General features: G+C 53.4%; 1 protein-coding gene across 2 annotated transcripts in view; it reads right to left on the bottom strand.

Moving 5' to 3' along the window:
• Positions 1-24,397, bottom strand: part of PLXNA2 (plexin A2) — a 142,726-nt gene that overhangs the window by 65,092 nt on the left and 53,237 nt on the right. For both annotated transcript variants that reach the window (XM_084498117.1, XM_084498118.1), the window contains exon 4: positions 15,191-15,325. In XM_084498117.1, the coding sequence (XP_084354243.1) occupies positions 15,191-15,325 (135 nt within the window). The remainder of the gene's footprint in view (positions 1-15,190; positions 15,326-24,397) is intronic.

A 24,397-nucleotide genomic window follows, 5' to 3' on the forward strand; every position in this document is an offset into this window, starting at 1 on the left:
CTGTGTTTTGTAGAAGAGGGACGGGAGCTGGTGGAAGAGCTGCGCAGTGGGGCACGGCGTGAGGGCTGCACCCCTGGGTGCGCGCTCAACGAACCTCCAGAGCTCCTCATCCACAACACGAGCAGCTGGAGGTCTCTGGGGCTCCGCAGGCATGGCCTGCACCAAGGGGCCCAGAAACATTTGGGGTACCCAGCACCGGGGCCAGTGTTGAGGTGCTGAGTACCTGTGCAGCACAGCACCCCGCTCCTGCTGGCCATGGCCATGACGCTGGAGCTCCTCTGACTCGCGGCTTTCCCCCATCCCTGTCCTGACAGCATCGCCCCTCGAGTGCCTGGCCACTTGCCACCCCTGGCACGCACGCAGACAAGGAGGCCACATTTTGTTTACCCTCCCTGCTCCGCAGAAAGCCCGGGGCTGCCCGGGGGACGTGTCTGGCCACCCACCTTGAAAGGGCTCCCACGTGGCCAGCTGGCCGCGGCGCAGCGGGGTGGGCAGCCCCGCATCTGCCCGCTCCCAACAGACCCGGGCGCTGTGCTCCGCCACAATGCGCCCTTTGTTCCCAGCCCTGGCGCGTCCTCGGGTGTCAATGACACTGGGAAGGTCTGACTGGCCCTTTCTGTTTGTTTTCTTGGCACACGCGAGCATCGTTTAAATAGCCCAACCTCAGCTCTGCCCCGCACCTCGCGTGTGACCGATATTAGTATTCAGCAGCAGCCTTGCCCAGAGAATGGGCCAAGCGGGGAAGGACGGCTCCCAGCCCCTGCAGCTCCCAGCCCCTGCAGCTCCTGCGGGTCCCCTCGGCACCTCCCTGCCTGGCCGGGTCCCAGGAGAGCCCTGCACATCCCAGGCTAAGGGATCCTGGCCAGGAGGGCTGCGGTGTGGGGATGTCCCCATGCAGGTGGACACCTTTGAACACTGTTTTTCTCTCGGGGATGCTGCACCCTGGGCTGGGCCAGAGGCTTTGCTGCAGCCCCTGAGCCCCATTGCAGCCCCCCAGCCCCTCTGTGTTGGCTCCTGTCCATAGGGTCACGAAAGACTTCAGCACACTGCAGCACTCACACACCACCAGCCCTCGATTCCCCCTCCCGTGAGCCATCTCAGGGTTCTCCACTTGTTTAAACACACCAGAAACCTGCGAGGGAATTCACAGGCATGACCGGCGTGTGTAATTGCATAGAGCCTGGAAAATCCAAAGCATTTGAATGCCCTAAGTAGCTTTAAAGGTCACGGAGTCGTATCATTACTGTTTTCACAGCCTGACCATGGTCCTACTGCTCGTTTGCTCCAGAAACACGCCTTAACCTCGGCGGCTTTTTGCTAAGTGCTGCTCTCTAACTGCATTGTGCTGTCCTTGCCAGTCAATTTTCTGCTACTCTATCACTTTCCCATTTGTATATCATTACATACGGCTGTCAAAAATATAATTTAAGAACCTGACCACCAGCGTGAGAAATGAACCCTCCTAAATATATCCCAAACTCTCCAGTTCTGAAAGAAAATGAGCTTTAAGCCCTTTCCCCAAAGAAGAGAACCACTGTCCCATGGCAGGCACACAGGCGAGGCCTTTGATCACTGCAATGGGCTGGTGACGAAGGAGCACGATAAAGCCCCAAAGAACATCTCAGGAGCTGACACAGCATCAGGAGGGAAGAAACAAGGAGCTGCCACAAGGCAAGAAGGGGACAGGAGGACAGGTCCCCCTCCCCGTGCCATTCACCAGCTGGCTCAGCGCAGGCTCGTGCTCTCCCAGACACCAAGGAAAGCACCGAGTCCTCTCTGGGTGACAAGGACACACCAACACGGGAACAGGAGGGCTTGCCCTTTCACAGCAAATTACAAGAAGATTTGTATCATTACAGCACGGTTATATGACCATTGCACAGCACTCATTTCTTCCTCCTGGAACAGAAAGCATCGCCAAGGACCTGGAGCTCCATCACAGACACTAACCAGCAGATGCAGCCAGCACTGCTGCAGCTTCCATTTTTTTGGAGGTTTTTCCATGAGTGACTGAGCATCTCCTCTGCCTCCTCCTTCCCACTCTTCCCTCTGCTGGCAGCTTTGGATGCTCAAAAATGAGTGGGAGAACCTTACTGACCTGGAGGCAGAGCGGGGAGCCACGGGCACTGCCAGCACCGCAGCACGAAGCCGCCCCAGGGGCTTTATGTGAAAAGTTTGTGTGAAATGCTGGAACGCCGGCAGCTGCAGCACGGAGACATCGCCACAACTGCCCCTGACAGCTCTGGCTGCTCCGATTTCTTCCAGCATCCTTGGAAGCTCGGGGGCAAATTTGCCGCTGGTGTAATGCTTCAGCTCATTTCGAGAGATCTGTGCCGAGCCTAGATTTGGCCCTGCATATTTTACTCCTGAGCCCAGCAATCAGCAGTGGAAATAATTTGCTGTGTGGCTGCTCTGATGTTGCCATCGTTTGTGCGTATCAAAATGACAAAGACATCAGGCCCTCAAAGTCCGATTGAAGAATAATTGGAAATCCAAAGTGGCACTAAATGTTATTTTCTAAATAAAATGCATTCAATTACAGAACATTGAGGCCATAAAGCATTTAAAAAGCTTAGTTAGAGCAGGAAAAAAACACAAGTATTCAAACCTTCAGAGACTTCATTATATGCACAGGATCCCCTCTATTCTTTGGGACAGGCAGGAGATAAAGAGAATGCAAAACAATGCAAATACTTCCAGCAGCCCGCGCTCTCCCAGAAGGGCCTGGATGCTTTCTCACTCGCCGGTTTTCATCTCAGCTGTTGCGTACAGCTTCCCCTGCTGCACACTGAGGGCTGTGTTCTCACACTTCCATGACAGACAGGCCCAGCTGACTTTGCTTCCACCAGCACCTTTTGTTGCAGGAGCGAATTTCCCAGCTTGCATTCACGTTCAGCAAGTTTATTCCATTAAAGCGAGTGCTTGTTCCTGAAACGCTGCTGGCCTCCCATGCTCAGCTGGCTCCACTGGCTGCCCATGTCTAACCACAGCAACGCAGTCCTGCAGCAGCTCCCTTCGTGTGCTGCCCAAACGCCCGAGGAGCTCAGGTTGAAGCAGGGATGTCCCTGGCACTGGGTGCTGCCCTCCAGCCTTGCAGGCTTGGCCAGGTCTTTGTTCTGCACAGCAGAAACCAGCGGACGCTTGGAGGTGAGCGGAGAGGGGAGAAAGATCCCCTGCACTGGGCAAGGAAGAGAGATGAACCCAGAAAAAGCAGGGGACAGAGAACGTATTCCTGCTTCATCGTCCGCAGCGAGATGCTGCAGGAAGAGGGCAGGTTGCAGGGACGGGCTCTGATTCAGGGGATCAGAGATCTCCACCAGCACCCCACGGCAGCGTGCCCTGGGGGCTCCAAATCAGCCCTGGAGCTGCAGGGCAGGGACGCGGTGGCACACGCAGCCCGGATCCCAGAGATGGAGCCTGCATTACGCGAGCTCTGCTCTCTCTTTATATTAATAACACCAATAACACAACAGATGCACTCCAAACTTGAGCAAACAACATAATGGCCATCAAGCAGAAGGGACAAAGGCCATCGTATTTCACGCGGCAGGAGCTGGTAAACCCTCGCTTCGAGCAGGGAAGTCACAGCCAAACAAACATGACCCCAAGTGGAATCTATGGCTCTGGCAGGCACAGCCTCAGCCTGCACAAACAGGGAAAGATGAGATGCATTTATCTCAGATACTTCGTTTCAACAGCTTTCCTTAGCAGCTCCGCTCCCCTGAATTAATACATATTGCCGAGCAGGCTGCGGAGCGGGCTCGCAGTGGGGGGGATATAATTATTTACACGCCTGCTCCCCGCATCCATATGAGGATTAAAGACCAGGTGAGATTTCTTTGCACACTAGCTTTTATTTTATTTTTATTATTTTATATTTTTTTTTCCTTACGAGGAGATAATTGTCACTGGAAATCACTCAGGTGCAGATGCAACAAATTGCTGACCCGCGGCTGATCTCGGAGAGCCGCGACAGCATCTCGCCTCCACCAATAAATACACAGCCGCGCAATGGGGGAGAGGGGAAAACAGCCTACACAGAGCCGAAGATGGATTTATTCCAGCCTCTGCTATAAGGCTGAAGGCTGGGAAGCCAAATCCCTCTCTCCCAGGGTTTCATTAGCTGGGAATGGCTTTCTAACGAGATTTACACAATCTTGCCCGGAGCCTACACATTTTGCTCTGCACCCAGAGACAATAACAACAGGGAGCTAAGGAGGTGCCTTCTTTTTCTCTGGTCACCCATAATTCAGGACTGTTACACTGCTGCCATCAATGTGATTACACAGAGTGCAAAAATAAAATCAGAACGTGCCCTTCTATAGCATTAAGTCTCCAATTTCAACTGACCCAAGCCAGGAAAATTTATAGTTATGGGGACCACGCTCAGTCCATTAAGGGAGGAGAGGAAATTGCCAGCTGGGATCCCGGTGACATCCTCACCTCTCCTAGCGGCACGGCGCCAGGCACAGGAGGGCTGTGGGGCGCCCAGACACTGCTCTCCTCCTGCCAAAACCTGCTGCTGGAATGGGATTTCTCTGCACTTGGGTGGGGGCAGCTGAGCTGAACCCCACTGCGCCTCTGGAAGCACAGAAAGCCCTAAGCTCACCCCCCCCCCCCATTACGTGCTTGAAGGATCAAAGCCTTTTTCTGGAGCTGGGTGCAGCTTTCTGGAGTGGGATACCCTTTTCTGACCCATTCCCACACCAGGTTTAAATCCCAGCCCCCTGATGTCCAGCTTTGCAGCAATGCTTCTCCCAGGATCCAACTGCCCCTTGCCTTTATCCTGCTGGGGACTGAGCTGAGCTGCCCAGGCAGGGCCACGCAGGCTGAAAGCAAAGCCCTGAACTGGGAGACTCCAGTTTGCCTTTGGCTAACAACCGGAGCTCACCCTCTCCTCTCCGCAGTCGCAGGAGTGCTGCCTCTGGCACAGTTTCTCCAATAATGCCGTTCCAGCGTGGTCAGCTCTTTTTAAATGGAAAGGGTTTAAGCAAATTCTTTTTGTGGGCAGGATGTCTGCTTGCTCACACAAAGGCCCAGCCACACGAGGAGGAGTTATATTTTAACACCCATCCTCCCCTTGGATACCTTCCCCCAAAAATAATAATAAAAAAAAACACTTATCACCATGTTCTTACGGAGATATTAATAGCAGCCAGGACACTGACAGTTGCCTGCCTGTGAGTCACTTCTTAAAGGGCTGGGGAAAAGCCTGCAACTGGGGCTGGTTGGGAGACAATGGAAATATCATCCACGAGCTGCAGCACTGAACACCACGCTCACCGTAGCAGAGGAGATATGAGATGCTCACATGTGTGCAGTGTGTATCCCATGCAGCTGGGGCTACCCCTGGTGACTTGAAGCTCTTTTCAAGACGCAGAACCCAGCCCCTACGCGGACAAGTGGCAAGAGAAGAAGCTGACAGCAGGGCAGGCTGCAAGCCCCCACGGAGTTGCTACTTTCAGCATTTTTTGGCTTTGGCCGTGCTGTGCTATCACACTTCCTTGTTATTTCTATCACCATCGTGAGTCCGAAGCACCGAGCAGAAGTGCTGGGTGTGCTGCTGACAGAGCACGAGGCAGGTCCCTGCCTCCAGCAGGCTGCTGCCCCACGCAGCCTGCACACCCTTGCACCCACCTCAGCTGCTAACAGGCCCCAAGGCTTGGGTCTCATTACTGTGCTCCTTCTACTGCTATGACCTTCATATTCCTCTGAGATGAGATTCCAAGAGGTCTTCTAACATTATTTTGGAAGCACCTCAGATGCTTTGATGGCCTGGTCACCACCAGGCTCCTCTGTGCTCATCCCGTCCAGCCCACGCGATGCGCTCACAGCGCTCCAGCTCTGTGCACTCGACTCCACTGCCACTTGAAAGGGAAGATGAATACTAATTAAGCAGCCATAAGGGCACCGAGCAGACAAATATGTGTTGCAAGAGAAACTGGGTAGACACTCTCTGAAGTGGAGCCAGAGAGAAGGGGAGGGAATGTGTCATTGTTTTTGGTGGCAGAACTTCAGAATAGCACTCATCGCTTTAAATATGTGCATAAACCAAACCAAAACCAGCTCTATATGAGCGTGCTGGACGTCCCTTACTGCCCTAAAGCCTTCCTCCTCCTGCACTGTGATGTACGTGGCCGCCCTGCCCTCGGTGCTTTGTGCACAGCGTTTTGCTGCACCCGCAGGCTGGGCACCGTGCGATTTCCATGCCAGCTTCCAGCACGCTGCGAGGTGCCCATGCCAGCTCCTCGGCAACTGAGCAGCCCTCTGAGCTGCAGTCCTCAGGCTGCGAGGAGAGCTGGGATCCAAGCACGATCTTTTCCTGCCACCTCTTCAATTAAAAACCCACAAACCCCCCCATTTTTCCCGAAGGTGGGCAGTGACAGGAAGCAGACTGGGTTATGGAGTAGCCTTGCCTTCCTGGTCAGCCCAAAAAAGAGTTCACGCCTGGAACGTTAATGGGTTCTTATTGATCCCCAGGGAGCAGCTTGGCACCAAGAGGCACACCAAGCCTTGGTTGAAACTCAGAATGCTGCCACAGATGGATCCAGCTGCTGCTCAGCCAAACCTGAAAATGCTGCCGGTCCCTGCCCCTTGCAGCTGTGGCACAGGATGGGGACCCTGATCCCAGCACTCAGGAGCCAGCCGGTGGTGCAGCACCACGGCCTCAGCACCGACGTTGCTCGTGTTGATGAAGACTCCGTAAGCTCTTCATCACTTCAGGCCATGACTGGAGCCTTCTCTTCCTAAATCCAGCTCCCTGCAACTACAGAGTGTGGAACTTCTCCGTGATGAAATGAAGGACGGTGCTTTGGTGTGGGAGCGGGGATCGGGGAGGTTTCAGTCCAATCTCTTCCTACGCCGTATATTTCCTGGGTGACTTTGGGTAGGTCACGCAGCCTCTCTGTGCTTCAATTCCTCATCTCAGACGTGGTATTGCTGCTCCGTCTCATAGGGCTTTGGGGAGGAGAAATCTGTTAGCAGACAGCGAAACGTTCAGCCGCTGCTGCTTGCTGCAGGGCAGCCGGTGAAAATTCAGCAGCCGTGATAACTGCACAGGCAGGTGGGCACAGAGGGAAGAGACAGGGCAATCAGCAGCCTCCCAGTGCAAGGAGCTCTTCCTAAGCTTCACTGTACTAAAAATGAATTATTTTGCACCCTCACAGAAACCCTCGGGCCCCACTGTTGGGAGTCCAGCAGCGGGCACCCGCGGTGCTCCCCCTGCTCCCAGCCCTGGGGCGGGGAGAGCCGGCGTGTTTAGTCTGCCGGGCACATTCCTGCACACTGCTAAAATAAATAGAGGATTATTAATGGAGCTTCTTTTCCTCACTAGCGTCGCCCAGAAATGCCAGAGCTATCGCACGGCTCCGCAGTGCAGGGCCAGGTCGCAGCAGCCGTGGGGCAGGGGGGCTCCGGCTTCGGGCAGCCCCATCCAGGAGCTGGGGGGGAGCTTCCAGCCCCCCCAGGAGAAAGGGGACCCACAGCTGAGGGGCTCAGGACCCTCACTGGGGATGCTGACCCAGCCCAGCCTCCGGAAAAAGGCTTCCAGCGAAGCCCCCGCACCCTCCTCCGCACACAGGTTCTGGTGCGCTCCAGAAAAATCTCAACATCTTCACCACAGCGAAGTTTTTCCCTGTCAAAATGTTTCCCCTGGAAGAGGAAGGAGGAGGGAAAGGCAGAAGAAAACCCACAAACAGTTGTTTTTCTGCTTTGCAACCAGTCTGAACTTTTATATTTAGTCCCAGCTTGAAACACATCACAGCCATTTCCCCCGGGGCAGAGCCATGGTTTCCAAGCTATCTGGAATCTGCAGAAATTCTTTTTTTTTTTCTTCCCCCTGAACATTTCCAAACTTTTCAAATAGTTTGGTGGGAATTTGGTTTTCAAGCTGCATACTTGTTTGTGCCATGGTGCCAGCCGGACTGGCCCAAGGATCCCACTAGGTCGGCGCATTCAGAGGTTTGGGCTGGAACCCAGTCTGCATTTTTCAGCCCTGCTCATTTTGGTGTTATTGCAGGAAACCATGTTTATAGCTGCGTTTCCCCCCTCTGATCTGAAACAAAAAAATGACAAGTGCTGTAATTGGACTGTAATCCTGAGCTGGCCAAAACCCAGCCGACCTGATTTCGCAGAACTTTTCAGAACCTTGAAAGCAAGAAAAAAAGAAAAAAAAAAGGCCAAAGATGCTTGGGTTAGGAGTCGGGTTGGACCTGAACTCTCTTTAAATCCTTCTGTCCCTCGAGCCACAGGGCTCAGGGTGAGGCTCAAGGAGGAGCCCGGAGCCAAGCGTGGTGCGCTGGGGGCAGCTCTGCCTCTCACCAAGGGGGGCCTGATCCTGCCCAGCGCCATGCAGTGCTTCTGCAGCGTGTGTCCGTGGCAGTACTGTGTGACCAGTGTCCTTCCTGGCACCGTCCTCGCTCTGAGCTCATCGGAAGAGGATTTGGAGGGGCGAGCACATCGCCCACGCTCCCTTCCTGCAAACTTCAGGATAATGCGGCGACGCTCTGCACCGCGGCCCTTTTTCCATTTCACCCTTGGCTGGATCATTTTATGCATCTATTCCCTGTGCTAATTCAAACTAATTAAAGTATAAAATAGAATAATTTGTGCGATTTCAGCGCTCCCCTCGCCATATTGTGAGTTATGTTTCCTTTTTGTCAGCGCCCGGTGTGAACAATTCCCCTCCTCGCTGGCTGAACAGGCGCCAAACTCATTTGCTGAAGACCAACTACTGAAGGAGCCAAGGAAGGAGGGGGGAGAAGCAAAGACTTCTAAAAAGCTCTGATAGAAAGGAGAGGAATCGGAGGTTTACTGGTAAATTTCATAGCCGAGCACTTTCTGAAATGGGCAGAAATTACAGATTTCTCCTTCTAGTGATTTTCTGTCTCGGGAACGCAATTCTCTCCCTTCTCTCATTACTCCTGTTAAGGAGACCCGCGTCTGCCTGTCCAAACACACAGATTCAGCAGCCTGCTGAAGAAGACACAAGTCCAAAGAGCACCAGGCATCACCAGGGTCCCCACTTGCAGTGGCTGGAGCAGTCCCAAGCAGGTCTGACCATGCCCTGCAGAGCCCTTGCCAGAATCTGGCCCTGCTGAAGTCACCCGAGTCCAAAGGGGGGCAAAAAAAGAAATCCAACAGCTCAGCACAGCCCATGAATTGCTCAGTCTGGTCCACAAACATCACCACCACGCACAGAGATGCACCAGAAATCCCAGCTTGCTTTTCAGATGGGAAGGTTTGACATTCACCTGTTGGTCACCCGCCTGTCCCACACCACAAAGCCACGGGGATGTGCAGAAACCAAAGGCACAGCAAAGGCCGTTGACGGGGTTGTTCCTCACCCCGTTTGTCCCCTTACAAATGCCTGATGCACTGGGGCTCTGAGGAGGAGGACTGGTGTTTCTGTGGCTGTGTACGTGCACACAGGGAAGTTCTGGAAGTATTTCAGGGCTGGGGTTGCCTGTCTGAAAATTAAACAATAGGGCTGCGGATTAGAAGGAATTGGAAAGGGAAGCAAATACATGGGAACCCTGTGGCTGTGACTGGCAGGGGAAAAAATAGACTAATACAAAGCAAAAACAACACAACCTAATCCTGAGAGCAAACCTAGCAAGCACTTGAAAGGCACAATGACGTGAGCAGTGTCTGAAACACATCTCATTTACAAAACCAAACCCACTGACCCCAACGCCGAATTTTTACATTGGGGTGTTTTTTTACTGCATCTTTCGGGAAAGCTTGCCTTTCAAGCATCTGTTACTCCAAAGACCTCTGCACCCTTGAAATCCTGGGCGTTTGGTGCTTGCACATAAACCTCAGAGGGCTCCAGGGTGTTCCTGGGGCCAGGCACCAACATCAGAGCTGTCGGAGCTGCAGGCACAGCAGGCTGCCAGCAGGGCAGGGAACTGAGGCTTTGGGGTCAACTGACATTAATTAGAGCATCCTTCTTGCCGTGGGTATGGTTAATGACCGCAGACACGTTTTTACCTGAATTGCTTAATTACTCCTAACTGAGCACAGGGAGGCAAGTGGCAAGAAGCCTGCATCAACTCCTGCGTTTTAGGACAGTGAGGCACGAGCAGGTGCTGCAAACCCCTCCGCGATGCTCCTCGGGGCCAGCAGCAGCAAGGACCACGCTGCTCGCCCTTCTTGCCATGGCATGAGGGGAATCTTTAGGGGCCAGCATTAATCTTTGCCATGTCTCACCGATTGAGAGGCAGAAGCACCACTCTGCTCACAGCTCTCTGCCCCAGGGGCTCTGCACAGCACCCAACAGTAGTATCGGCATCACAGCAGCCAGGAGGAATCACCCGGGTTCTTGCTCGAAATCAACAGAAAGTCAGCCCAAATCCTCCTTGTCTGTCCCCAAAAAGCAGAGCCTGAGGGCAGCGCTGCTGGGGCCGGGCAGATGAGGGGCAGCCCTCGGGCACGGAGATCGTGGGGTGCCCAATGCCCAACTGCATCCACTGGGGAGCCAAGGATGGGTGGACGGATGGATAGGTGGATGGATGGATGGGTGGATGCTCCTGCATCTCTCAGGCTGCTCTGCTAATTGACTTTACCTGCATTTCAGTGGGTGATTAGCTCCTATTATCTCTACCATGGGAGCGGTGAGGTTCCCAGTCACGGAGCAGGATGCTGCTCTGTTACCTAGCGTGTAAAAGCGGAATGAAATCATCCCCCTGTGGCAGAATTAATCGCTGAAGTAGCTGCAGATGAGCTCAGAGCGACGCTTCGGAGGTGATGAAGCTCACAAGGATTTTGGGGGCTGCTTACAGAAGATGCGTTTTGCATTTGCAACGCTGCGGCCACGTGCCTAATTAGGGAGGTGCTGCTTCACCCGGCGGGGAACAGAGACGCATCCTGTGACCTCAGAGCCTTATCAAAGGGATTTACGTGATGAGAACAAACAAGTTAGAGAGCATTACATTAGCTGGGAAAAAAAAAAAAAAAAAAAAGAAAAGAAAAGAAAAGGTGCTGGAAAATGAAGAAGGAAAAACATGTTGTAGTGCAGGCATGTCTGCAGGTAGGGAAAAAGCAGTGACAGCCCCCAGGGGTGGCTCCCCCACATCTGAAGGCACCTGGGAACCCCTCCACCAGGTCCTGCACCCAGAGCCGGGCAGCTCAGCTGCCAGGAGAGCCCACGGTCAGCATCTGCAGCTCTGAATTCAGGAAGGGGAGAGACCTGGCCTGGCCACGCTCCTCTGTACTGGCGCAGAGACACTCCTTCCAACAAGCCCTGCGGTATTTTTATCCCACGGTTTTATATTTCGTGTTTATAGCCCTTGATTAGGTGGTGAAATCTTCTGGAGACGGCAATTCCTGCCCCGATGCCTGCCGTGCTTTTGATTGAGCCTCCGCTCGCTCCCAGATTAAAAATAACAAAATTCGCTCTTCTATCAAGAGCTGCAAAAATCTTTGGCCCCGGTTCCTCTGTCGCTTATATAATCCGTGTGCTGAAGTGGGCCCACTGCTTCCAACAGGGTTAACTCGCGACTGCTGAAGGTGTACGTGGGAGCGAAACCAAACCTCCTGCACACGAAACCAGCGCTGCGACAGCTTGAACTTGTGCAGACGGCAGAGATGGAGTGAAAAGGGGCTGCAGCCTCCGAGTCTTAAAATTGCACTTGTCCTGTGGACCTTATTTAATTGAAGTGGGCTGAGATTTCCTACATTAAAAATCCCCACCGCCTTCCTCACACACTGACAATGAATGCTTCAGGACTGAATTACAGAGCCGCTTTGTCTGAACACAAGCAGTATTTCTCAGAAAGCAAGGAAACCGAGAGGTTTTTCTGCCCAGGCAGGGGTGGTTGGGGTGGGCTCCGTGGCAGACCCAGCACCGAAATGAGAACATTTTTAACCCGGGGGCTCCCCACAGCACCCACGGCTGCTGCACCCCGGGGACACCACACAGCACCCCCAACACCTCCCAGTGCCGCCCAGCAGCCGCCGATCCTATTCCAGTCCCAGCACCCCCGGAGCCCTGCTAATGCCACACATCTCCCACCCAGCAGCACCTCGCCCTGTTTGAGCCTCACGCAGCTTGTGGGCAGAAATGGTGTTTGCCTGCTAGAGCAATGCCGAGAAATGGATTTCTGTTTTAAATAGCCAGGGTCAGAATCGCATTTCTTTTGCCACAAGAGCTATTGGAAGCCAGGTGCAGTGGGAAGAGAGCCTGTAAAAGCTCCTAATGAGCACTCTTAAATCATGTGGTTAAAGGACTCGGAATAAGTGGCTGGAAGCAAAGTTTCTTTATCCTCCTCTCCCCCGGACTGGGCTGTGCAACTGTTGCTTCTGTGCTTTGTGGGAGTGAAATCAAATGTCAAATATTCTGCTTTGGAAGAAGTTGGCAATGAAACATGAAAGGCTCATGGAGAGCTCAAAAGGACTGCGGATAAATTGGAGAGAAGCACAGACAGGGCTGGGACAGGAGCCAGGGGGAGTGTGGCAGGACTGAGCACACAACCAGAGCTCCAGATTTTAGGATAAAGCAACCGCTTTCCCCAGCACAAAGCTGATCCTAGCTGGTGCTAGCATGGAAGGAAGACGGGCGTGATACAGAAATGACACGTATGCTTTGTGCTGGGAAGCATCTGCCTGCACATCACAGCCCGTTGTGTGCCCGTGCACAATCACTGTCCACGCAGAGCATCACATCCCTGCTGCCAAACACCCCACAGACACACAGAGCTTGGGACCCGCTACTGGGAGGAGCACGTTGCCTTGCTGAATCTCACAAAAATACACCGTTTGTGAAAGATATGTTTTGCCCCAGGCATATATCCTATTTCTTTCCCAGCAGATACTCAAAACGACAGGCTCTGGACAATCCTCCCCCACCACGGGAACGCGCCGCAGCGCTACGAACAGCTGCTCTGCGTGTCATTCTGCTGTGGCAGAATTTCATTTTATTCCAGATTTCAAGCCTCCACAAGACATTTTTGCTGTGTATTTTCAGTCCTTCTACGGGCACTTCCCACTCTTTACAGCCTCAGATCTCACAATCCGGTGGACCTGTCTCCTTTTCTCGGGGCTGACCCCTTTTCAGTCACCGCGCTCCTTTACCACGTAGCACTTAAGAAAAAAAATACATTCCCCCCTCTATTTTGCTGAACAATCACATTGCCGGGAGTAGGGCGGTGAGGGTCACGGGAGCTGACAAAATCCATATGTAACAGCGTGCTGGGGTTTCTGGAGGCAAAGCTCACAGCTCCACGAGGGCAAAGGGCTGGGGACCGGGAGCACCAGCCCCGTGCCAGGAGCCTCACCCCGGGCACAGCCATGCCAAGGCCTTGGCTTGAGGTGGAACTGGTGTTCCAGGAGTATTCTCTTCTTTGCTAACTCTCTTCACATCTTTTTGTTTAACAATTACACAAATTAGCACTTTGGTGAATATTAAGATTCTCGCGCCTCATAAAAGATGAGCTGGAGGTGCTCCCGCTGGATTTTCCTCAGGAACTGTTTTGGATGCGTGTTGGATCGCCTTCTCCCTGGTACGAGCACCAGGAGTACGTGGCTCCTGGAGAAAACGACCACGTTAATGTCTTAATCAAGTCTTGATTTCAAAGTTTGCAGAGATCCTCGTTTTCACCATCTAATCCAAGCTCAAGCTGGGGTGGGATCCTAAATGTGTGCCTGTTTGTGGCAGCTTCTATCACTGGGCTGCTAATAAAAAGCCTATTACGTCTTCTGTAACCACAGGAATTCACCCAGTTCAGTCTTTTAGCAGGGAGAAGATTCTGCACTCTTCTGAAGTGCTCATTCCCTGGCTTTAAGTCACTTTATAGCCAAGGAAAATATTTGCCTTTTTGTTCTGCTTTGCTACAGGTTGGTAAAACAGCTTTGCTAGCTTTGGAGGAGCAGCAAGGCCCCTGCTTGCTCCCTGCCTCCACCAGCAGGTCCCAGAGCTCTTCCCACTGCTGCCTCCCCTCACATCCCCCTCGGGGCAGGATGAGGGAGCACAGGTATCTGTGTGCTATCCACCAGCAGCTGAGGAAGCTCCCAGTGGCCAGGGGGTTAACCCACCACAACGCTTTAACGGCATCCAGACGGCTTCGGATGTCACCCTTCTCTGTCTCCACCACCCACAAGGCACCAGCCCCATTAATCTGAATTACACAGCTGTGAGTAATGGCCAATAAAACGCTCAGCAGCCAGTGAACCCAAAAGTCTGGCTCAGTGCTTGGGACTCCTCACGTTTGCCTGTCTCGGAGAAGAAACCAGAAGACCCCAGATCTGCCGCAGCTGAGGCCCCACGTTATTTACATTGGGCCGGCTCCCTCAGCAGCAGGCTCCCGTGCACTGCTGGCCATAAATTTCCATCATAATCATTTCAGTTTTGCTTTCCACAGCCTGGTCCCTCTCTGCGGAGCAGCAGTTTATCCTGCTCATAAACAAGCTCAGAGGAGGGGCTGCGGGGACGAGGCCCAGAGACACCAGCACAGCCACCCAGCTGCAGCCTCCTCCCGTGGGAATCTCATGGGGGTCGCTTCTTGTCTTAACTTAACGGCGTTGATGATCCCCAGCAAGAGTTTGGGTGGGTTTCTCCACAGAAATCCCCTTTTGGGAACGAGAAGCTGCCTCTGTCTTGCAGAATTCAGCCAGTCAGGATTGATGCATGTGGATGGTCGCGCTGAACATGCGAACAGACTCACGCCACCTCTATCTCACACGTTGTGCAAACACTAATGACATTTTCCTCATAACATCATGGTGTAACATAGGAAAAAAACAACTCCCTTACTGCAGACGTTGCTTGCACAGCTCCTGCCCACACCACGCTGGGTCCCACCTCCGACTGGCGTCGCTCACCCACAAACATTTCGAGCACACCAGTAAATAAAAAATAAAGCCACCATAAAGGATGCTCAGACAAAGCTGCACCAACCCACACCACTCGCTGCAGGGAGTGCACCAGCAACACCAGCAGCTCATCAAGCAGCCAGCGACAGGTCCGATCCCCAAAGCACATTTCCCTCGCAGCAGCCCAGCCCAGCCCAGCCCAGTTCCCAATACTTGCAGACCACAACAAACCGGGACAGCTCTGTCCCTCCATGCACATGTGAAAACCTTTGGTCAGAGGCAGCTAAAAGAGCTGCTGCTACCACGTCACCCATGCCAACCCCGTGCCCTGCTCCAGCAGCACCAGCAGCCCGTGCCACGTGGAAGGAAGCCGGCGCCCTACCTGCCGCTCCGACATGACGTAGAGGTACTTGTGGTCGACGGAGAAGGCCATGTCTCGCAGCACTGGGCTCCCGTCCTTGAACACTGTCACCATCTCGTACTGAATTCCACCGTGGGGAGGACCATCTGCTCTGATCTGGAAGAAGCACAAATGATTACAGGTGATTTCACGGCGGCCAAATGCAGATTTTGTTTTGGGGGTGGAGGGTGAAGGGAAGAGGATGAGGTAAGGAGAGGGAGCTCATTCCAAATCTCAGCTTGCGACCTGGAGGCAGAGCAAAGAGCTGGCAGGCAGCACGCACAGGAGCTAAAGGAGAGGTTCCTGTCATTTCCCCAGCCCCTGAGAAGGAAGGATAAATATTTCTGCCATGAGGTGAGCTTACAGGCTGTCCTCGTGCCATGACTGATCACGGGCATCCAAGAGCAACAGTGACTGCAAAGCAAGCTTTTTATGCCCTCCCCAAACCAAACGACTGCAGGACTCCACAGGCAGCACAACTGGGCCAAATTACCACATAGGTGGTTTCTTTTTTCTCCATACGCACCAGGAATGACACTCAGACAACCACCACTGCCTCTGGCTGCCACGGGAGCTTCCTCAAACCCCATCTCTTAATGCCTGGTAGCTGCTGCTGCCGTCCTGCTCCTTCCGAGCATGCAGGACTCGGCGAGGAGCAAGCAGCCCAGCCTCAGTGCCGAGCGAGCAGGGAGCTATCACAGCAGCCATATGGCTCGCTCACTCCGACGGGCTCTGAGTACCAAACCACCCCACGGAAACACGGCTCCCTGCTCCTGCAGGAAAACAGCCCGAGCTGCGACAAATCCCAGCGCTGAGTGGCTGCTGCTGAGATCGTGCCATCTCTTCCAAAAGTTAATAATTCATGGCCTGGGGAGCCGTGCGAGGGGAAGGGAGGAGGATAAACAAACAATTTACATTGTCTTTCCTACCAGGATTTGCATATTTGAAGAGCCATTTGATTGCAACACGGTGTCTACATCGCCGCACACACCGCAGGGAGAGGCGCGAGCAGCCGCGTGCCCCGGCGGGTGCAGCCACCGGTGGCCCCACGCTGCGGGGGGGACACGTGGGGACCCCCAGTCCCCAAACAGCCTCCATCCCAGAGGTGCCACCTGCTGAAGCTTTGCTCCAGGCTGCTGTGCCGGGTCCCCTCGTGCTCTCGGTTTACTCGTGCCTGGCTGCTGCACGGAGGCAGAGGCGCGAGGAAGCGGCTTTGGATAAGTCAGAGCCTTCAGTAGAGGCAGGGCAGAGCAGCAGGGAGGGATATCTGGTTTTCTTTCTGGTTCACATCCCCTTAACAGAAGAGATCTGGCTGTTAAGCGTCTTTAGGTTTACCTGAGAAATGGGCCAGCCCAGCAGGAGACACAAGGACATCCTCACACACATCCTCTGCACCCTCCTCCAAACAAATCCTCCTCTAGAAAGAGCCCCGCCGCCTCCTGCCATGCACAGACGTGCTGGGTACGCAGATGCAGTTCTTTTCTGGATTTCTCTCCTTCCTCATTACCTTCCAATCTGATTTTTTTGTGGTACACAAGAAGAGTAACAGGAGGTCTGGCTTGACACCCATGGCCAGATCCAGGGAGCCTCCGGCAGGGTTAAGCCGTCAGCCCAAGACTGCCTCAAAAGCCCTGAAATTTCAGATGGGAAAATGCAAACAGGGTCAGATCCTGCTTTAGTTACACCTGTGCCAGTCGGACACCTCGCAGTCCCACACCTGCCCGTGCTGAGGACGTGGGGACACCACGAAGTCACCCGAGGAATGAGCAGCAGGGACAAGCTGTCAGGGACACAGCTGCTGCCACGCAACCCCCTGGTTATTGCCAGACAGGAATGGAAACGCCGGACACGAAGGATCAGCAGCCTTTGTAAAAAAACAACTGTTTTCCACAGTTCCCTTGGGGGCACCGGCAGCTCGTTAAATTGAGCTTCTTCCTAGTAATGAGGTCAGACAGGGCTAATAAAGAGAGATACCACCGGACAAGCCTCGTGCAGGCCAATTCCAACTGGGAATTGAGGCTTTGGGCTGGAGGCAGGAGGATGTCCAGGTGAGCTGGCCCCACGCGGGGAGCCCGGCTGGGTGCAGGATGCCCCTTCCCATAGCCTGGCACCCACAGCTGACCCTGCTACAGCACGTCCTGGTGGCCATGGGGGCTCTGGTGCTCTGCATGGGGCTGTGAGCCCGGTGTCTCCCCTGTGCCCCCAGCCCCGTGCCCGGTGAGACAGGGATGAGATGCGCCCGCTGATGCCTGGGTGCTCCACTGCCTGGCTTCCTGAGGGCTCGGTTTCCATGCCAACAGATGATGATGTCAGACGGGAAGAATGATGATTCCTGCGAGTGAGGAAGAAGAAAGGGATCATCTCCGCAGCAGGAAGCTTCTTGTTGACGTTTGGAGAGAGAAATGATTCCCCTGCCCAGCTCACAGGTGTGCTTCCAGCGCCAGGCAGGAGCGCATCCAAACACGGTGCCACGGACACCGGGAAGACGAGGGGCAAAGCTCGAGACAGACCCAAAAGGTGATCTTTTTTAAGGGTTTGGGGCTCTGGGAGAGCCTTCCCACCTCTGGCTGTGTGGGGTGGCAGTGCCCACCCAGCCTCTCCCAGCTGCTCGACCCCTGCCCTGCGGCAGGGCACACCCCACGTGCCGAGGCGGAGCGCATTTCAGTTCAGGAACCCACCGTCCTTCCACGGCACTGCACCGACGTTGGCCTTTAATACCCCCACAATACAGGCAGCACGCATAAGCTCTGCATTATCTTAGGAGATTAGCAAAATACCACATTGTGCCGTGGATCTGTAGCAGGGGAGCACCCCCGGTGATAAGGGTAGGAGCCGTTCAAGGCTGTGACGTGGAGCTCCAGCACATGCCTTGTGCTGAAGTTTTGGTTCTTTATTTCGCCCGGCCTGCACCAGAACTAGAAAACATTTGGATTCCGTTCCAGGTCCTCCCAGCAGGCTGCCATTAGAAGACATTGAATCTCTTTGTAGGAACTTTCCATGATTAAATTACCTGTCTGCTTTCATTATTAGTGTTTCAATGAGGGTGGCTCTCGTGATGAAATGCTCGGTGCCAGAAAAACAGCTCGATAAGTCCATGCCTGCAGGGACTGATTCCCCAGCCCAGATGCAAGGTCACCCATCACCTCCCCGAGCCTCAGGACATCCCCACGGACACAGGCACCCGACGGGGAGCGGATCCCAAAGCCCTGCAGTGCTGCTGCCCTGGGGGAACCTCACCAAACGTGCTGGGTGGGCACCCGAGGTGCTGCCCCTCACCACGCAGCACCAGGCGCCGGCTGCACGCGCTTCCCTTCGCCTTTTTGTACCGAACGGTGACAAAGCGAGAAGCCCAGCCAACCCTGCAGCCTTCAGACTGCTCCTTTCGTGCTAGGATTTCTCGCCCTCCAGGGCAAACACCATCAAATAGCGTTGTGTTTGTGTAAAATGGACATTTCTAGTAGAGCTCTGTCGGCGCCGGGGATGCGCACTGGAGCGTTGCTGCATCTCCTGCCTGAAATAGAAACTGGAGGCAACAGCAACAGCCCTCGCTACTGAGGTGCATCTCTGCAGAATTGCCACATTTTTTGCCGTTTAAGCCTGCACGTTTCAGCTCTTGGGCATTTCCCATTAAAGCTCCCCATAAAGCTCTAGGATGGATTTCTTGCTTCAGTGCTGGAAATTTAGCAGAAAGACTGTCGCTGGCAGCAGGCTTCTGAGGCAGGCTGGAGCACAGCACAGCTCGGACAGCCTTCACCTTCCTCCTTCTGTCCCTGGTTCTGCGGGGTTTTTCCTGCCTTGACCTGGCACTAAAGGAAGTTTCCACAAGCGAGAGACTCGGGAGAGCAAAAGCTCCCCAAAGACAGCACAAGATAAATAAATATCAGTCCAGATTTTCTGTGCGCGCCTCCACCAAATAATCTTTGCAGAAGGGATTTACATTTACTAATCCAATTTAATTAAACTAGGCTATTCCACGAGCACATCAAACCGAACAGGAGGCGAGATGCAGAGGCTGATCAGCCCCTTTCGCTCTCCCCCCTGTACACATTTCCCCGCAGCAGCATCACACCACACGCAGCCCATGCTGCTGCCCGCGCCTTGCTGGTCCTGCATCGTCTGCCTCTGACACCCACTGAGAAAAAAGCACAGCAGTCTCCAGGAGGGGAGAACACGGAACAGAAATTGCAAATCTCTAGACAAGAAGCTTCCAAGAGCCCTTCAGGCCCTCTGTGAAATTCTTCTGTGCGTAAAGTACCACTCGAATTCCCCCTGAGCACCGCTGACATCAGGTAGCGGTGGGATGCTCCGGGGAGCTGGGTCGGAGCCATTTGCAGGTCATTAATAAACCAGAGGAAAGCTGAGCGATTTGCTGGGCATGGAGCAGCAAGGCCATGGTGGATTTGGGATCCGAATCTGCTAATGCAGGTGTGGGGGGGTCCTGGGCACCCCCACCACGTTCCCATCTACAGGAGGAGAAACCCAGCGCCGAGGAGCCGACCTGTCCCGCACGCACCCCCTGCTCACAGGAACAGCAGCAGCGTGATTTAGCTCCCTGCTCTCCACCTGGGAAGTCTCCCCCTTGAAATTAAAGTGAAATAGTAATCCCATTAAGTATCTTTCCTTAAATCACGGGTATGTCCGTGAGGAAGTTAATGACAGCCCTTACATGCACGTTCCAGTTAAATCAGCATATCCAATTAACTTCATTACCTGGAGGCCCTCTCACATCCCAGTCTCTTTCTCTCCTGTCACATTTTCTTTATGCGTTTTTCCCAGATTAGGATAGAAGGCATCTGTCTTGGTGGGCATCACCTTTATTTTTACCCCACAGACAGCGCTGGGAAGCCTTGGCAGAGGGGTTCACTCCACAAAGTCACGGCGCTGCCAGGCTGCGTGGTTTGTCCCAAAACAGCTCCCCAGGACCAAAATGATCTCGTCTCCCTGGGAGCAGAAAACTCATCCTCTCCAGAGTTACACTGACTAAACATTAATTACACTCATTAATTGCCATTGGGGTGCCCTTATACAACTCCTCAGGATCACCAGGGGAGCTCTGCACGGGAGCCCTGGCTGTGCACAGGCTTTGCAGGGGCATTGCAACCAAAATAATTTTTTTTTTTGAGTACTGCCCACTGGTACCATGACCATTCCTTAAACTGACACGGGCAGAGACCTTTCTTACAGAGCCCCAGGCAGTGCCCCAGCCCAGGGCAGCTGTAGTTACTGGAGGGACAGCGAGCAGGTTGGGTCCTGTGCCCCAAGGGAACAAACCAGTGCTATCCAGCAGCCCGGTGGCATCACATCGGCACCTTTAGTACTTGGGGACAGCTCCAGGTGTGAGAGGACCTCTGCCCCATCCCGCTCTGCAGCTCCCAGTGGTGTCCAGAGGAGCCCTTGGTCCCTGCCTGCAAGCGGTGCCTGTTTGTGCCTTGGGAAGGGACGGGGGAGAGGGGAGTGGGAGAGCTGGGAAGCTCATCTGGTAAGTGGGGAGAGGAGGTAATGAGGTGTCGGCACAGCACAGCGCTGTGAAGGCAGTGGGGGCTCCATCCCGAGCTTTTTCTGATCAGGCTTCATGACCCAAATTATTTATAGATCTGAGGTTTCGGCGCTTTCCATACTCATGTCAGAAATGTCTCCGTGCATGTGTCTTTTACACCCACATGTGTTTCACAACTCTTCGGCTTTGGAAATGTGAGCTAAGTGTTCAAAGCCACTACCTGGGAAGCGGCAGCTCCCCGGGGAAACAGCGAGTCAGAGAAACCAGCGGGCTAATTGGAGAGGAGCTCGGGGAAACGCTCCCGGCCTCCCCAGGCTGCCCCGCGGGGAGGAGACGTGCAGGTGGCACGAGCACCCACACACACTGCACAGTGCAGAAACTCCAACCCCGTAACGAAGCTGCACAAATTAACTCACAGCTCCAGGGCTGGAGTTGCACTAGGTTGGAGAGCTGCTCCCAGGAACAAGGCTTTCTGCTTGTCCAAGCCCGACAAGAAGGCTGTGAGCCTTCTGCCCAGATCCGGCACAGGCAGCTGAGGTTTAGAGACCCAAAAGCTTTCAGTCTGATGGTTTTTAAGAATCTGAACCCACCTAACAGGAAGGCAAGATATGTTAAAGGCAAAACCAAAAGAAAAAGCTGTCCTGGGAGAAGAGCAAGCTCAGACCTTCCCACCCGCAGGTGGAAAGAGGAGCTTGGAAGAGGGGTCACCCCTTCCCCAAATACCCTGCAGTCCCCCTCCCTGCCCCTCTAATGACTTCCGAAGGCAAAAGCAGGCGGCTGCTGGCTTGAAGCTGCTGCTCAGACATCATGCCTGGGGCCATCACAAAGCCTAAGAGAGATTGCCACTGAAGCTGCTCTCCCTCTCTACTGAGCCCTTGTTTCCTTCTTCCATCCTCCTGCTCCCTCCACCCTTCTGGAGAGCTGATCCTCTGAGATAAAACAGGGAGGCTGCTACAGAGGCACCACGCAGAGACTAATCAGCAGCCCCCATGTCTTTAATTTATTACTGCATGAGAGGCTCGTTTAGAACAAAGCTGCCAGTTCGGAAGATCATTCCTCTAAAAGACTTTTTATTTGAAAAGCTGTCAGCTCACACCTTGTCACAGCCCCACTTGCAGCAGCAGAACTTTAACAGCGTGCCACCTCATGCAAATGAGCTGCTAATTAATTAAGTAGTATTCTTCCGGGGATGGATTCATTAGAACAGAATTTGGGGAGGCTGTCTGGGTAGCTCGTCTTCCTCTGGACTGCGCTTGCAGTCAGCAGCTCTGCCTTTTCCTCGGGCCCCACCGCCTCCTGACTGCTGCACCTAGCCTGGCTGACAACTGTAGGGGGATGAAAAAAAAAAAAAAAAACACAAACAAAAAATGAGAATTGAAGGGCCCAAAAGATTCCTTTTTCTCCTATTCCAGAAAGCCTGTGCAGAGCGAGGCCCCATTGAAAAGCAGGAGGCAGTCTATTAACTTGGAGAGCCCCAGGGATCAGGCTCCCAGGCAGGGAAGGCTGCAGAGCAGCAGTGCTCTTTTTTGGAGCACTTGTTGCAAAGTGACAATTGCTGGGGGCTCAGGGCCATTGGTCTTGCACTTTCCTCCAGCATCAAAGCACAACCCATTAAAAGTGGAGATGCTTGAGAGCATCCTGTGGATTTACTCCAGGGAAGGAGGATGGCTCGGGGCATGTCTGCAGCATGTTACAAAACCTATTCTCTTCTACCTTGTCCCCTAATAAAGAGCCACAATGTGCAATGACTTCCCTTTTCTTTTGTTCAGCAGTAAGCACCCTTTCCCTTTACATTCCAGTATTATTTTGAAAGAGAAGGCTCAGTGCTGCTCTGGGAAATGGGAATCACTGAGTTAGCAGCACTTTGCTGCTTGCAGGCTTTACATTTTGTCACTGAACAAGGAAATCATCAAAGAGACTGAGCACTGGCCTCCGAGAGAGAGGAACGAGGTAGGTGTTACTGCATCACAAGGCACCACACGCTCACCTTTCTGCAACGCGCTCCTTCAGACTCTGCCATTCTTTCCTTGACTTACCCCTGCTTCTCCCCCTTTCTGCTGCTTTTATCCAGCTCCTTCCCCTACAGCTGGAAAGTAAATGAAAGCGCAGGAGAGCGGGGAGGAGGACAGCTCCAGGAACAGGCAGAGGCTTTTTCCCAGAGCATCCTCCTGCAGGCGGTGCTGGCAGCATCCAGCACCCTGCCAGCAGCAGCCGGGGCTGTGGGGACAGGGACAGGCAGGGGTGGCTCTGCCCTGCCACCCCCCAGGCATGGCAAGCACCCGGTGGCTTTCTCTGCTCCTTGCTGGGCTGTGCATCAGCACACACCTGATGGGGACCTGATCGGAGCCACCTCCCACCAGACCATTTGTCCCCATTTCTTCATCTTTACTATGGGAAGAGCATTTCTGCACATTAACGGGGCAAAAAGGGAAGGACAGGCTGGGGTGCTGTGCTGCTCTACATCTTCTACAACCAGTAGAAAATGAGAGGAAGCACAGCCACTATTATTTAGGGTGAAATTATTATAATAGATATCATTATTGCTATAATATATATTGGTTATTATTGATATGTTTATTCTTATTCTATAATATAATGTTATAGAATATATTATTATTGATATAATATTATTGCTATTATTTAGGGCAATAGAGGTACTGGGGGCCCTGCTCAGAACTGCTTATCATGTACCATTTGTAGCTCTTCCCCAAGGTCCCCAAAACAGCCCTGTATCTGTGTTATCCATCCCCACCCTCACCTGTGCCCTTCCAGCTGGATAATCCTCTGCTGCTCAGTGTCAGGCTCTTCCTATGGATCGCCCTCCTACAGCAGTAAATTTCACAGCTGAAGGGATTGGTCGTGCTTAGTTTGGTTTGCTGACCTTGAGTGGCCATGTAAAATGGAATAAAAAGCCACTTAGACAAGATTGTCTAACGGGGAGGTTGCTCTGAACGAGCAGCAGGGAGCTGTGCTTCTCCCCAAGGAGGAAAAAAAAACCTAAAGGGCTGTCTCAGGTTGTCACGTGGAAACCCTGCTTTGCCCTCGTCAGGGTTTCCAGCTGATCAGGTGGGAACCAGGAAGTTCCTCAGGAAATATTATTCCCTTTCCTCTTCAAAAACATCGTGTAAGTGACATGTTTCATATGGCTCGGGCTTCCTGCACAACACCACCCAGGGAACGCTGCAGCTCCAGCCAAACTGCACGCAGCCAAAGGCCAAAACCTAGAAGGAAATAAAAGAATTTTGCCATCCTTTGGCTTCAAACCCCTCAGATTTTAAACCACTTTTACAGTCTCAGGGAGAAATTCTGCCTGGGAATTTCTGCTTGAGGTCAGACAGGAGGGACCAGGTGAACGAGGCGGCCGTGCATATTTTTGGCTTCATTTATGCCTGCCGAACCAGCCATGCGTTGCTGATCAGATCTAACCTTGTTCGGTCAGCGGATGTGAGAGAATTACAGGCACAGATCCTGAGCCTAATTCCCAGAAAACGAGGCTCTCCCACAGCCTGCCGTCTGTCCCAGGCACCGACCGGCTGCCGACAGCATCACACCCACGGGCTACGGCTGCTGCACTGCCCAGCGGGCAGGGAGAGCTGCGGGGAGCCAGCAGGTAATTTTTAGTTAAGAAATGAGCCAGAGCACAAAGGAGTCAAAAACCCTCGCCAGCTTTGTGGCTGACAATGCCGATTGTG

Source organism: Aythya ferina (assembly GCF_964211825.1).
Source record: "Aythya ferina genome assembly, chromosome: 25".
Taxonomy (NCBI): Eukaryota; Metazoa; Chordata; class Aves; order Anseriformes; family Anatidae; genus Aythya; species Aythya ferina.